General features: G+C 33.5%; 1 protein-coding gene across 1 annotated transcript; it reads right to left on the bottom strand.

The window, feature by feature from the left end:
• Positions 1 to 10,003: 10,003 nt before the first annotated feature.
• On the bottom strand, positions 10,004 to 15,742 carry LOC114188131 (heat shock 70 kDa protein 16-like). Its single transcript, XM_028076672.1, has 10 exons — positions 15,588 to 15,742; positions 13,909 to 15,215; positions 13,394 to 13,606; positions 12,610 to 12,705; positions 12,376 to 12,522; positions 11,846 to 12,046; positions 11,387 to 11,533; positions 11,177 to 11,305; positions 10,953 to 11,083; positions 10,004 to 10,477 (listed from the first exon to the last, which is right to left on the bottom strand). The coding sequence occupies exons 2-10, from the start codon at positions 15,076 to 15,078 to the stop codon at positions 10,396 to 10,398; spliced, it is 2,316 nt and encodes a 771-aa protein (XP_027932473.1). The 5' UTR covers positions 15,079 to 15,215; positions 15,588 to 15,742; the 3' UTR covers positions 10,004 to 10,395.
• Between the last annotated feature and the right edge of the window lie 1,616 nt (positions 15,743 to 17,358).

The following is a 17,358-nucleotide window of genomic DNA, read 5'->3' as shown; positions in this document are numbered from 1 at the left end:
ATTTATTTGTATCTGATTCAATTTTGTTCCAATTTTTTTAATAAGTAAAATATTTTTGTAATCCATTTTTTATAAGATTAAAACTAATTAAGTGTAAATATTTTTATAAAATTAAGTACTAATATTTATCTTGTTTCTCTCAATTTCATACCAAATTTATCATTTGTATAAATGTTTTACTAATATTTTTTATTAAAAATGACTTTTTAACATATTACTTTATTAATTACTTTTTTATTAAGTACTCATATTTTGTTAATTATTACTTTTTTCCAAAATAGAACAATATTATCTCTTACTAATTTTAAACCAAAATTTCTAATGTCTAAATGTTATACTAATTTTTTTATATTAAAAATGACTTTCACCACTAAATTTTAATATAAATATCAAATACTTAATTTTTGTAAAAATTTTATACTTAATTACTTTTAACTTTATAAAAAATGTATTTTAAATATTAAAAAAAATTAAGTCAAGATTGAATCAGATACACATAAGTATGTATTAAATTGAAACAAAAAGACATATATGAGGACTAAATCGAAATCAACACATTGACATCTGATAGTGACACTGACACGTGGCATTGCAATGCCACGTGACACTGACAATGCCACGTGTCACACACAGGGACCTGACACGTGGCATTTTTATTTTTTTTCAAAAAATTTTAAAAATTTTTAATTTTTTTTTAAAAAGATTCAAAAAAACCACAGACTGACACGTGGCACGTTGAGTAACGACGTTAGTCAACTCCGTCTGAAAGGGACCTAATTGAAACACTTTTTCAAAAGTTGTGATGCAATTGACACTTTTTTAAAAGCGGGTACCAGATTGACACACTTGTATCAAAGTGGATACCATCCAAGTAATTAAACCTTTTTTCTTTTCTTCACCTTATAATCTTAATCATACTAACTTTTATTTTGTTTTGGTTTAATCATACACAAAAGTCCCTCTTCTCTTGGTTAAGAAATCTTAATTGAGTCCTCGACTTTTGAGTCGTCCAATTGTTTTTTTTTTAAATATGTATTAAATACGCCCAAATTGTTAACATTGTTAAAATTTTTAACAACGACGTACAATAGGTAATGTTTGGTAATCTAGTTTTTTGACGTAAAATATAATATATGGTATACGTTAAATAAGGAAAAAACAAAAAGGGTCAATTTGGGCTTAGGTTACAAATTAGGGATTGGTCATTCGATTTTCGAGCAAAATGATGAGTGGAACGAGCAAGGAAGGATAAGGGACGAAGAATTGGGCACGTCGATCGTTTATCGAAGTAGTTTGTAGGGCATTTGGGGGTGTTTGTTGTTGATCGAAACTGTAGTTCATGGAGGTATCACCAGCGAAGGTGAGTTTGTTTTCGTTGTTGGGTTTTGGTGTTTTATTTGACTTCACTCCATAAATGTTGTGATTGTTGGTTTATGCGTATGATTTGGTTGGTGGATTTTGTTCTTTAAGTACAATTCATTTTATATTTGGTTTGTTTGTTGTGCTATGAGATTAATTGGGTGGGTGGGTTATATTTTAGTTCATTGCATATTTGGTGTGGCAGTGGGGTTATGCTTTTTTGTTTTTGTCACTCATGTAGGTGTCGTCTAAATATTTGAACAACTTGTGGTCCCCCATTTGGGTGTGTGGGTGGTAGGGACCGTAATTTGTTAATTAATTTATGGGCATATATGTATATATAGGGTGAGATGTGTGATGGCCATTTTGAAGTGTTGGTCCATCAAAGTGGAAGCTTTGTATCTGATGATAATGGGAAACTACAATTTCATGGAGAAACTACATGATGGTTCTGTGACCCGGACAAATGAAGTTATTTTGAGGTTGTAGATGGATTGGAATAGTTATGACATGTTCATATTAAGGACACATGGTACTCTTTAGGAGGTGGGTCAGTGTTGGAAGATAGATTGGAACTTTTGACAGATGATAAGGGTGTTATGCATATGGTTAACTTAGTCAGGCTAAACGGTGTAGTGCATCTGTATGTGGTACATAAGATGACTGAACCAGAGATAATAGAGGCCATTGAGAGGGCTTAACCTAGTTTAGAAGAGATACAATAGGGTACTGAGTTTGGGTGTGTTGGTGAAGGGGAGCAATAGTTAGAGGTTGAAGCTAACCTGGGTTAGAAGATATACAAGAGGGTGGTCAGTTTCACTATGGTGGTGAAGTTGAAAAAGAAGTGGAGGATTGTAATGGTTTGGGTGAACATCACGTGGAGGAAGAGGTGGAGGATGGTAATGGTGTGTGTGAACATCACGTGGAGGATGGTAATGGTGTGGATTAATGTGACGTGGAGGAAGAGGTGCATGATGGTGGTGTAGGTTGAAAAGAGGATGAAGATGGTTGTGAAGATGACCACGAAGATGATCTTAAACTTATAATGATAAAGGACTACTTGATATTAGCATTGAATGTGAAGTAGATAGTAATATGGAAAACAAGTGAGATGGTGATGTTGAATGTGAAGTGCAAAATGTTTCAGAAGACGTTGTTGGGACTTCAAAGGCAAAAGTTAGACAAAAACGACAACAGTCTTCTAGGCCAGATGTGACAGTACAAGACAATGATTTAGATAGTGGGGGAGTAGAAGCTGAAGATAATCCTATTTTAGATGAGTGGCATTCTGATGAGTTGGTTAGTGCATTAGATAGTCAGGAGGATACTTTTGATAAAGAGAGTTATGGTAGGTTTCCTACATTTTCAAAGCCAAAAAAAATGGATGAATTCGAATGGGAAGTAGGAACTTGTTTTACTGAGAAGAAGGAATTCATAGATGTTATGCGAACTTATTCCCTTCAAAATGGGAAGAATTTGAAATTTGTTAAGAATGATAAGAAGGGAGTTTCAATGAAATGTGTGGGTACAACTAGAAAATGCAAATTGTATGCTTATTGTGCTTATTGTGCAACTTGAAATGTGTGACGTTCATACATGTAGCAGAGATTTCAACCTAAAATTAATGAATTCAAAATGGTTAAGTAAGCACATGGAGAAAACTGTTAGAGAAAACCCACATATGAAAGTAACTGACATGCGTGAGAAAGTAAGTAGGAAATGGAATATAGGAATATCTAGGAATATGACTTATAGGGCAAAAGCCATGGCAATAAAAAATGTGGAGGGTTCATTTAAAGAACAATTCAAAAGAATCTATGATTATGTACACGAGCTTCTGAGAACAATCTAGGCTCAACAATGAAGGTCAAAGTTGAGGAAGTTCAAGGTGACCTAATTTTCAAGAGATTTTGTGCATGTTTGAAGGCATGCATGGATAGTTTCACAAGTTGTAGGCCTATCATTGGGTTGGATGGATGCTTCTTAAAGGTAGATTTGGAGGGGAGTTATTAACAATATTTGGAAGAGACATGAATGAACAAATATTACCTATAGCATATGGTGTTGTAGAAGTTGAGAGCAACGACTCTTAAACATGGTTCTTGGAGCTACTCATGAAGACCTAGGTGGGGAAACAGTGGTTGTAGCATGCAGCTTGATTTCAGACCAATAGAAGGTGAATTTCACGTGTAACTCTCATGTTATTTACCTCATTTTCATTTCAATTTGACATTATCTGACTTTCACTACTTTCATTTGACATGTAAGGGTCTTTTGCCTACACTACAAGAGCTTTTACCTAGAGTGGACCAACAATTTTGTGTGAGGCACTTATACTCCAATTTTTGAAAGAAATTCCCTGGAAAAAAGTTGCATCAACTAATGCGGAAGGTTGCAAGAACAACATATCCACAAGCTTGGGAGATCGAGATGAGGAACATCAAGGAGGTTAATGTGGATGCTTTCAAACATTTGATTGCAATTTCACCAAGTCACACTTTTGGATTTTATTTATTGAATCTTGAATTCATTTCCTTTTTTTTATCTAATGTGCATTTTTACAAGGATTTAAATTCACTATATCAAGTTTTGGTCAAGGTCAAGGTTCACTTCAAGAGCTCATTGTGACATATTAGTCAACAATATGTGTGAGAGATTAAATAGTGCAATAGTGTAGAAGAGGAGTAAGCCCATAATTAGCATGTTGGAGGATATTATGGTTTACATAATGAAAAGATTGGTAAAAAATAGAACAAAGTTGAACTCACATCAAGGCTCAATCTGTCCCAAAGTTCAAAATAGACTAGTTAACTAGATATTGGATACCAATGTCAGTTTTACTTTGTGCTCCACATTTTATTTTAAGTATCTTACTTTGATCATTTTTTGTCTTGAAATAGTCTCAATTAGGTTCTCAATTGTAAATAACATTTTTTTATTCCAAACTAGGTGGTCATCAGAAAAGTTATTCGAAGTTTGGCACATATCTCAAATTGAAGAGCAGTTTGCTGCCAACATTGACAAAATGGACTGCACATGCAAAAAGTGGACCATTGGTAGAATTCCTTGAATCACGCCTTTGCTGCAATGAGATTTCTTAATTTAAGTGGAAAGGACTTCATTTCCCAATGGTTAGAAAGTCAACATATGAAGAAACCTACACTTCTATCATCTAACCAATCAATGGTCAACAAGCCTGGGAAAGAATTCCATATCCAAATCTATTGACCCCACACAAAAGAGTCGTACCATGAAGGCCTAAAAAAAAGGAGACTAGAGGCTTGAGAGATTAAGAAGGACGATACTGAATTAAGAAAGGGAGGTTACAAAAAAAATATGTATTATCTACAAGGTTGTTGGACACAACCGAAGTTCCTGCCCACATAACACTCAACCAAACTAGTCTAAATTAACACCATGTGCAACAAAGGAAACTAATGCTACATTATCTGGACCGTAATAAACTGCATCAACAGAAGCACAACCCTCAACCCAAGCAGGACGATCACTTCAGCCAGCACCATCAACAGATCCAGTACCATCAACCTCAACACCCATACCACAAATGAGGGAAAAACTGAAGCCTATAAGGGGTCCTGTTTGAATCACATGAACTGTAACTGCCTTTATTTTGATGCATCTCTTAAGACAGTTATTTTATGAATCTCTTACGACGTTTTGTGGACATTTACTATCACGAATGTCATTTATTTGGCGTAGTTTCATGTTTAAATTTCTGCCTTTCTTAAAGGATTGAAGAACCTTTACTATTATATAATTAAGTACAATGGCTTGAAAGCCCTTTTATTTTGGCAGGATGAATAAACTAAATTTATATTTAAGACTGTTAATTTAAACATGCACTTTCTTGGCTTACTTTATGGCTCTATTAATGGAGTCAAGAACCTTTTGTAGTGATGCACAATGGTTGGAATGCCCTTTAGTTTTGGTAGTCAAGAAACAAACTTTATGTTGATGCCCTTACTTTATGTGTACTCGTTTTTTATATACAACACTAAAATTAATGACCATAAGCACTAAAATTGTCTCATTCATTTCGAAACATTACATTTCATGAAGTAAATCAACCCATTACAACACGTCAAGGGTTTACAACAACATTGATATAACTATCACATTCAAAACACATACAATAATCTTCATTCATATTAGGCTTGAGCATCGGTTGGGTTAGGCCGAATTTAACTTATCATAAACCAAATCCGACTCTTTTCAATTGGGGTTAATCAGGGTTCGAGTGGTTTCAAATATGGTCAACAATGGATGTGTATGGGTTATCCGATGGCCACAACCATCGGAAGCATATCTGTGCATCCTCTTTTAGCTCTCCCTTTGCACTGCCTTTGTCGCCTAAGACGTCCTTCGCATGCATCTTCAACAGATCCAAAGACCACATGCCCCATGAACAAATCTACACTCATGTAACAGATCCACCATTGTCGGCATTGGGACTGAACAAATTTATAATGGTGTTGTGAGACCCAATTTTTGTAATGTCTGATTTGTCAAGTTGCTACAGGTGTGGAGGGTCGTTGTTTCACACGATGGTGAATGCCGATAAGGTGCAACGACTTTTTGAGTAAGCTGACAGTGAGGCGTTTTTAGAGAGGTGCAACTTTTCCTCCATGTAGATGAAGAAGAATGAAAAAAAAAAGTTTCGTGTTGGTAAAAAAGAAGGAAAAAGAATGGCTCATTCATATTAAAATGTTGGACTAAACATTGACTAAAAAAACCTGCAAGGTTAGGGTTTGTGAATGTTTAAAAAATATTAGAAGAAAACTATAAATAAGGGGTCAGATCGGGTATTTGGAGATATTGAATTTTAGATCTAGACCGACCACTTTTACTCATCGCTTATGTTTGACCAAAGTTACATGAAATAAATATAGACGTGACATTAATAACATGCATATTAATAGTATAATTAATGATCATCCACTTTTATCATATTAATATTTTGGGTACGTGGTCCATAATTCAATTTTTGTCGTGTGCATTGATTACAATGTTATATAATTGGCATGGGTTGATGGAATTTGCTATATAATATAATTTTTTAAAGAGTATGTTCTAAACACGTGTTTTGCAATATAATGGATATTTTGTCAACTCAAACAAAAGAACTCGTGTCAAAAAAAACTTGCCAGTACCAAAAGACCCAAAATTGATTCTTTTTACCTACTTAGATTGACCATTTCGGCCACCGATACTGGTTCTTATTACGTGCCCGATCTCAACACCCACACCATCCATGATGTTTGGCTCACTATCCTGTAAAAATAAAAGCAGGGGTAATTAAAACACACTGAAACAGAAACAATAAATGTGTTGGACATTGATAGAATGAAGTTGTAATGGGCCTACATCCTCAACTTCATCCATTTTTACAAATTACCTACAGTCTTCTCTAATTTCTCATTATTCATCCATTCACAATCTTTTTCTCCTATGTTGACCACACCTCATTCTTCCATCATCACCACATGTCTTTCTTACATCTTCACCACATATGCATCAATTAGGTTTTTCATCAGACTCTCTTCTTTTTCTTCTTCTTCATCATCTTCTTCTTCAATTTCTTGTTCAATGAACCATTGGAAAAAATTAGAGCCACCCACTTTTATCATATTCATGTTTTGGGTACGTGGTCCAGAATTCAATTCCCGTCATGTGCATTGATTACAATGCTATATAATTGTCATGGGTTGGTGGTCCTTGCTATATAATGATAATTGTTTAAAGAGCATGTTCCAGCCACGAGTTCTGCAATATAACTGACATTTTGTCAACTCAAACAAAAGAACTCATGTTAGAAAGAACTTGCCAATACCAAAAGACCTTGAATTGATTATGTTTACCTGCATAGATTGACCATTTATGCCACCGATACTGGTTCTTATCACGTGCCTGGTCTCGATACCCACACATCAATGATGTCTGAGTCACTATCCTACAAAAATTATAAAAAAAAGGCAATTGAAATCTATTGAAACAAAAATAATAAATGAGTTTGAGACATTGATATAATGAAGTTCTAATGGACCCTTCTTGTCAATTTCATCCATTTTCGTAAATTACCTACGACCTTCTTTAATTTCTTAGCTTTCATCCTTTCACCATCTCTTTCTCCTATATTGACCACATCTCTTTCTTAAATCTACTCTAATTTTTGAACTTTAATCCCTCCATCATCTCTTTCTTCCATCTTCACCACATGTCTTTCTTCCATCTTCACCACAGATGCATCAATTAGGTGTTTTTTTAGACTCTCTTCTTCTTCTTTTTCAATTTCTTGTTCAATGAACCATTGGAAAATTTGCAACCATCTACTTTTATCATATTAATGTTTAGGGTACGTGGTCCATAACTCAATTCCTGTCATATGCATTGATTACAATGCTATATAATTGTCATGTTTGGTGGTTCTCGCTATATAATGATAATTATTGATAGAGCTTGTTCCAACCATGTGTTTCGCAATATAACTAACATTATGTCAACTCAAACAGAAAAAATTGTGTCTGAAAGAACTTGTCGGTACCAAAAGACCTAAAATTTATTCTTTTGACCTGCTTAGATTGACTATTTCAGCCACCGATACTAGTTCTTTTCATGTGCCCGGTCTCAGCAGCCACATAATCAATGATTTCCAACTCACTATCCTACAAAAATAAAAGGTAGGGCCATTGAAACCTACTAAAACAGAAACAATAAATGGGTTGTAGACATTGATATAATGAAGTTGCATTGGGCCCCTATCATCAACTTCATCCATTTTTGCAAACTACCTACAACCTTTTATAATTTCTCAACCTTCCTTCATTCATCATCTCTTTCTCATATATTGACCACATCTCTTTCTTCAATCCTCTCTAAATTCTGAACTTTAATCTCTCCACCATCTCTTTCTTCCATCGTCACGACATGTCTTTCTTCCATCTTCACCACAAATGCATCAATTAAGTTTTTCTCCAGACTCTCTTATTCTTCTTCCTTAATTTCTTTTTCAATGAACCATTGGAAAAAATTGCAACCACCTAATTCTTGACACCTACTCTATTCAACAAAATACCAGAATCACACTATCATATTTTGCAGCCATAAAAGAAATTTTGAACAAAAACTGAATTTTTCCCACATCTCACCTTAAACTTAGGGCAACCTCAAAATTGTTTGCTCATATTCTTAAAGGTTCTTGTCATTCTCAAGACAACAATCTCACCATAGTAGCAAATGAGTTTAACACCAAACATCCTCGCGCCACCACAATAAGAAGACCCATCACCATGAGAAGAACCACCACCATAAGAAGACACGCCACTACGTTACTTCCCCCACATGTACAAGACAAAGACGAAAGAGAGCCAGACATAGCTTACCTTAATATTGCACAACGTCAAAACATTGCACTTCTTCTTTCTTCAAAGGTTAGGGCAAAGTGATAATCACTGAACTAGGTCTTATATACACGTAAATAACACTCAAATTTGAAAATAAATCACACATGCACGGTTCAATATTACATTACAGCAACAACAAACGTCGTTTCGCAGTACATAACGTAAATGGCGTATTTAGTACAAATTTCAAAAAAGATTGACTCAATTGGAACGACTCAAGAGCTGAAGACCTAATTGAGAATTTTTATTGAAAATAGAGACTATTTATTAATCTTATCATATATTTTAAATGTGTTTTTAGTTCCTAATATACAAAATTAGAATTTATCATTTTTTCAAACTTTAATACATTTTGATCTTTAAACTCAAAAGATGAATATGTATGAATCTTTTTGACCCAATTAATAAAATATTTTGTGTTAACGATATTTTAGACTATTGTGTTCCGGCGTAATATCAACCTAAAACATTATTTAACACGTAAAAAATAATAATTTATTATTGAATTAAAAAAACTGTATCCCTTAATTTTTTGAAAAATAGGAATCAAAATTTATCATAATTTGAAACAAGAATTGTTGAGTTAAAAAAGTTATATCCCTTAAATTTTATAAAATTTAGAAACTAAAAAAAATCATTGGAGAGAAGACATAAACAAATTCCTTCAACCTCACAGGTTCCAAGGCAAATAATTATGAAACTATTCTCAACATACGGATCGGAATAAAAACATTCAAATTTAATTAAATATAATTTTAATCCTAATTTTTTATTTTTCATTTTCTTTAATACAATAGTTCTAAAAAATATACCGAACCATTAGATTAATGAATAACTCTGTATTAAAGTTAATCATGGAAAAAATAGCTTAGTTTCTCCCTGCTCTCGTATTCAATAATACATAACTTTGATGCACTAGTTAGCATTTGCCATCTCTTAATTATACAGTCGGGAATGTGTCCAAACAGTTAATAAAATATGAAAACCATTCACTTGTTTAGTGCTAAAAGAATTTGGAAGTAATATGCAATACAAGTCAAAATGCTTATTAAAGTAGCTAAGTGAGTCTAAACTATCATACATCAAATAATACAACAAATAAATAGCTCTAATGTTAGGCACCACTTCAGAACATAGCAGTCTTCATAGAAGAACATCATAATAAAGAAAAATTAATAAAGTAAAAGAACAAATTAGAAAAAAAAAAAAAGGAGAAACTTGTGCAGAGTAAAATGTGACCAGTCTAGTATTAATCATAATGATTTAATTTCATCCAATATCACAAAGCCGCATAAAAACTTATTATATGCTAAAAGTTTCACGACAGACTCCAACATCAATAGAGGCTGACCAATCAATTCTGTAAGAATTTCTGAGCACGATGGATGAACAAGGGCCACTAACACTCCACACAATCTTTTCTCCCCTAAAAGTGGAATCTATTTGATTCATTTGAAGAACTATATCATATCATAATAGATTAGAAAAATTATGAAAATAAAAAAAACGCTGCAAAACAAAAATGCAAGGAATTCTTTTGCTATATTTGTCAGATGGTATCAGTAAAAACTTGGGTCTTCAGCTCATGTGGGGTATAATAATAACATCAACGTATTCATGGATCATTGGAAGAATCTGGCATGTCTTTGTCTTCTGGAAATGGAGAAGCCTTGGATCCCAATATGTGTTGGCATGTTCTAAAAACCATCAAAAAGGGACATTTGTTAATGATGTGATAAAATCAGAAGAGAAAAGACAAACATGTTTACAAGACCATATGAACAGTGTTATGCACAAGCTAGTGTATAATCAAAAGGACAAAACTTAGATTTAGTTACATAGGCATTTGTGTTGTTCTACAATCAAAATTAAAATTCACCTCAATAATCTGCCTAATAAATATTTTTTATTAAATGTTAGCACAAATTACTAAGGTAAAAACTCTAATTTGGAGTAGAAAAAACATTAAAAGGACTGAATCTAAGTTTTGTCCTAGCTCAAAATTATCATAACATAACTATGAGGAACTTTATTACACATGAATCAAAAGATTTGGTTGCCTAATACTACTACAATTTAATTAATACTTATTCCCAGACTCTTTTAAGTTGTGTCCCATGGACTCAGAAAACTATAAGTATACAGTTTTGAAAAGGAAAACAGAAATCATACAAGTTAAACTCTTCTGTCTTGCTCCTAATCTCACTTGACCATACTATTGGTTCAGTATTCTTAGGAGATGATTCTTGTTGCTGGTTTTTCTCTTCCAACCACTGCTCTGCTTTATTGCACTCGTTGATGATCTGAAACAATAAAGTCATCACTTAAAGCTGATCTAAACGATAAAATCACCATCATAATCGCAATAGTATATATTAGCCTAATTTTTACTGTACCAGTTCTTTATCCTGGGGTGGAAGGGAATCTGCAGATGTGCGATGCTTTAAAATGCACTTCAATAAATCCCCTTTAGCTTTCCCTCTTTCTTTTTCATCTTTGAACCGATTCTCAATTGGATCTACCAGCTACAACATGACACAGATTGTAAACAATAAGCCCGAAAAGGGATTCAGTAACCAAAAAAAAAAAAAAGAGAAAAAAATAACCTTTTTCAAATCTTCTAGTTTTGAAGAATAAGCATGCTCAGTTTCATCAACACCATCCTCATAAAGCCATTCCTCAGTCTCTTGAAGACTCCTAGATATGTCATCCCTCTCTTGTTCACTCGCAAAGCTTCGATATGTGTGGAAGAGCTATTTAAATATGCAAATAAATTTAAATTTCAGTTCATAAAGAACAATAAACCAAAAACATAATCTTCAAATGCAAGTATAGAATCAATGGCCATTAAAAGGGATACAGATTTAATATTTACAACCCCGTGCAGATAAGACTACAAAGAAACCAATTTTTTTAGACTTACATTTACAAACGAATCACCACAGAAAGCCATGAAAATCAATTTTCAATAACTACACGCAATCAAGTTTCTCAATATGACACTTAAGACTTTTAATTAACTCTACAAAGGTTAAGCCTCTAATGTTGAGACACTGAATGTGTACCTTGCTCCTCATATCATAGACATAAGACTCCAAGCTATTCTTCTTTTCTTTGGTTTGCTCTATAATTCTGTCCTGTTGGGCCAACTGGAGTTCTTTTTCACGAGCTTCGGCGATTTCTGCCTTTGTCATTCCACCATAGATATTCTCATTCACTGGCACATCAACCCTTCTGTTACCCTTATCTTTTCTTATACCATCAACCTGTAAAAAGGTATTATTAAAATATTTTAACTTAATCCAAACACTGAAATAAATCACATCTGCAATCATAATTATCACCATAATCACAACAATCACAATCAACATGTAAAATGCCATAATAGTAAAACTAAAATTTACTCCTAACACCAACAATTCATGATAAATATGCCCCTACAGAATTCATTATCAGAAATTATTGCAATTGCCTCGTATATTTGACTTATAAAATTACATAGGATAAAATTAAAAGCAATCTCTAACATCCGAGATTTCCCAGTAAGTTAACGAGAAAGTGAGAAACAACAAAGGGGGAAAATATGAGCACTTACAGAACTACATGGAGATTCCAACTTCTTATTGGTAATATCTTCAAACCCATTGGCAACTGTGTCAGGAATGGGATCAATATCCATTGCATCAGAATTTGAATTATGATTACCAGACATAACCAAATCATCCGTGTCATCCTTGATCAGCTGGAACCAAAGAAATTATTATGACCAAAGATCTCTTTGAAAAACTAAAAACAAAATATGGAAAGATAAAAGAGACTTCTTACTTACTGTAGCTGATTCAATATTGAGAATTCCATGCAGATCAAGTGAAACTCTAACTTTAATTCTGCTCTTACGACCATGGGATCCATGGAAAGGGCCAATCTGAAAAGAAGTGTTGATCAAATGGATAAGCACATTTCAGGGTTAGGGCATGCAGATAATGCATGCTGAACTACCAGCACATGGAATGATGCTAGATCTACCACATACACTTCCTCTTTTTCCTAACAATGATTTAGTCAAGTGCGTGCATATCCACAGAAAACTGAGTCTGACTTTCGTATTGTTAAACCTAGTTAGGTTTACATTACAACAAACCATGGTTTCCTTTTATGTCAGAACAAGTCACAGTCACAGGCCATTTGGTAACGAAGTTTATCTATCATTGGGAAATAGGGTGACGGTCTATTTCAATAGCTCTGGATCCATTAAAGTAACTTTTTTCACTTCATGCCAATAACTGACAGCAGTCATACAAAGTTTGGAGATATTTGCATATATTGACATTAGCAACTGCAAAATATTAGAATATTACAGCTCCCACAAAAAAGTATTGATAGTAGTAATGATAAATAACTACCAAAACCACTGTGAAATTTAAATTTAAAACATATATATGAATCATTGAGTACCTAAAAAGTAAAATAAAGATCATCTAAAAGTTCAAATGATAACTACTCCGAAAGAATGTGGTCCAGGACAAAATATAAAATACATAAAAATGAGCACAAGACAATATAATTTCAAGTTTAACTGATTTACACCAGCAGAATGGTCTAAAGTAGTATACCGTGACACAACTAATTTTAGGAGATGTCCCAGGTGGTAATTCATCTGGATTAACGTAGAAAGCTTCCAAATGAAACAAATTACTTCGCTGAAAGGCTATGACTTTAACACTTGGAAAGGATTGGCCTTTTGGGAAAAATACACCATTTGTCCTCACAGCAATTGGACCTTCATCTGATGAAAGTCCAATTGAAAAGGGAATAACATCCTGAACCTGAACAAACATTAGAAATCACATTAATTATATGCAGAGCAATACAAGAAACAGAGGCAGACGACTCTATAATTATGAGAAATTGAAGTAAAGGAAGTGTCATTTGAAATCAGAAAAGGAGAAAATGGAACTACGAAAAACAAGAAAAAGGCTGAAACTAAACTTTGTTAGAATAAATCTAGCAAATAACTTGGTTCGTTCACAATTACTACATACCTTAGAGTCCATAAACTCAATTCTAATCAGCAATATATAACATAAAGATAGGATGAGGATATATGTGAAAAAATGTGTATACAAACCTCGTATTCTCTCACACGGTAAACAGGACTGAGCATTGCACACTGTAGAGCACAACCACGAGCTACACACTCACTTGCATTCAGCTGTCGACTGGGTTCTCTCTTGAATAAGGAAATTAGTAATGTACTTATAGCTGGAATCCTAGATCCCGAACCAACTAGCTCTACAGAAGAAATCTTCTCCACTGTCAAGTTTGCATCAGTTAATGCTCTGAGGCAAGGAATAGAAACTCTCTCCAATAATCCTGATGCGAGCTTCTCAAATTCTTCCCTTGAGATAAAGCCCTTCACATCCTTCTCATCCATCAAGCACTCGATATTTAGTGGTGCCTCTAGATTTGCACTCAAAACTTTCTTCAATTTCTCACATGCTGCACGTAGCCTAAAGCACGCCTTGGTATTAGAATACACATCAATACGGTACTCTTCCTTGAATTTTGCTGCAAAATGACTAAAAAGAACCTCATCAAAGTCCCTTCCTCCCAAGCTCCTGTCAAATGCCTGCGAAAGTATCTTCATTTTCCCAAACTCAAATGATGCAATGGAGACCTGAGTGTCACAATGACCAACGTCAATAAATGCAACATAAACCGGACCTGTACCACTAAAATCTGTTTTATACATTCCATAACTAAGGGCAGTTGCAGTACAATCATGGATCAATCTCAGAGGCTTCAACCCTGCAATTTTCGCTGCATCAAGATATGCCCGTCTCTGCAAGTCCGTAAAGTATGATGGGATCCCAATAACACAATCCGAAATGGGCATCTCCAAATCTTTTTCAGTCATAGTCTTCAAGTGAGCAAAGAGCATGGACATTATTTGAACAGGTGTAAATACATGAATCTCCCCCAAGTACTTCAAGTGGATCAAAATGCCTCCATCTTGACCCTCAGAAGTTTCAAGAGGAAGCATTTTCAGCTCTTTAACCACATCAGGATCTGCAAATTTCCTTCCTATTAGTGTCTTTATTTGAGATACAGTGGACTTGATGTGCATCATAGCCGAAGCAGCACCAGCAGACCCCAAAAGCCGCTGCTTCTCGCTGAAGCAGACCACAGCCGGGGTTTCGCGTTTGGATTCATAATTCAACAAAACATCAATCCCACGTTGCCTGACTACAGCAATGACACAGTTCTCATTACCAATGTCAAACCCCACCACACTCATCTCAACTCACTTGCACCACACTTCAACCAACTAGTCCAATCCAATTCACCCACTCTACTCAACCAACACACCCCAAATACAAAAATTCACCAAATTCCACAAAACCAGCCCAGAAACCTAGGCTCCGCCACAAATCACTATAAAAGAAAACACAAGTAAAGAATCAGAATTTGTTACCATAAAAAATGAAAGCACTAACAAACTAAACACCATCTATTCTTGCTAATAATTCCTTAGATTGACCATCAGGTCCAACAAGCAGGAACAAAAGTGAAAAAAAAAAAAAATGGGGGGAAAGGAAAATGATGAAGCGGGGGAGGGGAACCAACAATTTAAGACAAACCCATCAGTAAAAATCCTACTTTCAGTTGAATTTTTGTCCACTATAAGAAAAACAAATCGAGGAGGTGAAAGAGGGCAATGCTATGAATGTAACAAAAAGCAACATAAGCAAACAAAAAGTGGATTGAGACAATCTGAATTAAAGAGAAACGAAGAAAGGAATATACCTTACGGATGGCAGAATCAAGAGGAATTTGGGATTGCATAGTGCGAGTAGTGACGAAGATGGAATACAGAGAGTGAGAGAGAGAAATCTTCTCTTTATTTCAATGGCACGAAGCAGGGGTTTTTACAGAATGGAACAAGGACGCCAAATGTGAGAAAAAATTATTTGGGGCCAAATTTGTAAAAAAGGGTTTTGCATATATACCCTCTGATTCAAGAAAGAAGATAAAAGGGTGGGCTGGAAATAAAGTCTGGGTGGCCTGCACTTAATATCTTAAGTCCAGTGATAAATTATTTTAATGAAAGTATTAATATTTAATATATATATATATATATATATATATATATATAATGATATGTACTAATCTTATGTCTCTAACTCGAATTGATTTTAATATTTATTAAATATTTTGTATCTCTTTAATATATTCCAATAAGAGTGTTTAAATTCAAACTAGTCCAAAAATAATTGAAATCCAAAAGCTAAATGTTTTATTAAATACAATTCAACTCGTTTTCTTTGGTTTAATATCCGAACAGAATCAAATAAAAATATACTATTATGATTTGTTACATGCTTTACATAATGTTACCATTTATATCTATACTATTATACAATTATGATTTGTTACATGCTTCACATACTATTATACAATTATACTATTGTGATTTATTACATGTTTTACATAATGATACCATTTATATCTATATTATTATACAATGGATATTTATCTTTAATAATAATTTTTAGATTAAAATAGTTATTTTATCAATTTTATTTTTTAAATGATCGTTTTTATAAAATTTAACTATTACATAAGCAAACTCATATAGCATACAAATTATTGTATTCTGATTTGACACACTCTCTCGTCAACATAATAAATCATTAGGACTTAATGAGAAAAGAAAAATAGAAAGGAAAAGCACAAATATCCCATTATATATTAATCTTCTTTATCAGTGACATTGTTGCAAAGAAAATGATATAGTAATAATAATATAATAAAAATTATGATAATAATGATGGTGGATACACTACTTTTACAAATTTTAATAACCAATGTGAATGTAGAGATAATTGTTAAGATGAGGATGATAATATATTGGATGTCATACATGTTGTAGTATTTCATAAATACCATCATTTCAAAATAAATTCTATACATTTTTATATCCAAGATAAAACTTCACTCTATTGGAATATATTTAAATTAGTGTCGTGTATATGGGATGAAAACTCTCTTAGTCTTCAATTAGAGGATTTATTTTGGCACATATTATAGTTATAGGTCCTTAAGCATCAAAGTCAATAACAATTTAAATACATCATCCACCTTTAATCATTATGAGATGTATTTTAAGGACAAAACAATAACAAAAGTTCCAAACATCAAAGCAAACAAAACTTCGAATGCAATTATTGACCTTAACAATATTATCTTAAAGGACTTAAGTCCAAAGACAATAAATATAAAATCACAAATTAAATCAATATACCCTCCCAATGTCTAGTTTTTATCTAAGTTAAGAAATCACAAAAACTAATCAAATTTCCACACACAAGTTATATGGCGTACACTGTCCATTCATTATACTACTCAAAGTTATTAACACATTATTTCATAATCACATCAATCACCCACATTATTTTCAATATACATAATGATTTTCATAATTTTAATGGTAGTAGAAAATGATAAGTGCACCGGTCGCACATAACAAGTAATAAATATTGTTATTTCCACATGGACTTGTGCAACAGAACACAAC

Source organism: Vigna unguiculata, chromosome 6, assembly GCF_004118075.2.
Source record: "Vigna unguiculata cultivar IT97K-499-35 chromosome 6, ASM411807v1, whole genome shotgun sequence".
Taxonomy (NCBI): domain Eukaryota; kingdom Viridiplantae; phylum Streptophyta; class Magnoliopsida; order Fabales; family Fabaceae; genus Vigna; species Vigna unguiculata.
Note: the sequence above shows the minus strand (reverse complement) of the source record. Positions and strands in the feature narration are given on the sequence as shown.

Bases quoted from the DNA above. Each gene is read 5' to 3' on its own strand.
- LOC114188131 (XM_028076672.1), bottom strand. From the start codon at position 15,078: ATGAGTGTGGTGGGGTTTGACATTGGTAATGAGAACTGTGTCATTGCT. The intron at 12,047-12,375 runs GTAAGTGCTCAT...ACCTTTTTACAG, and splicing joins TGGAATCTCCATGTAGTTCT to GTTGATGGTATAAGAAAAGA. The intron at 11,306-11,386 runs GTTATTTTTTTC...GTCATGTTGTAG, and splicing joins AACTAGAAGATTTGAAAAAG to CTGGTAGATCCAATTGAGAA.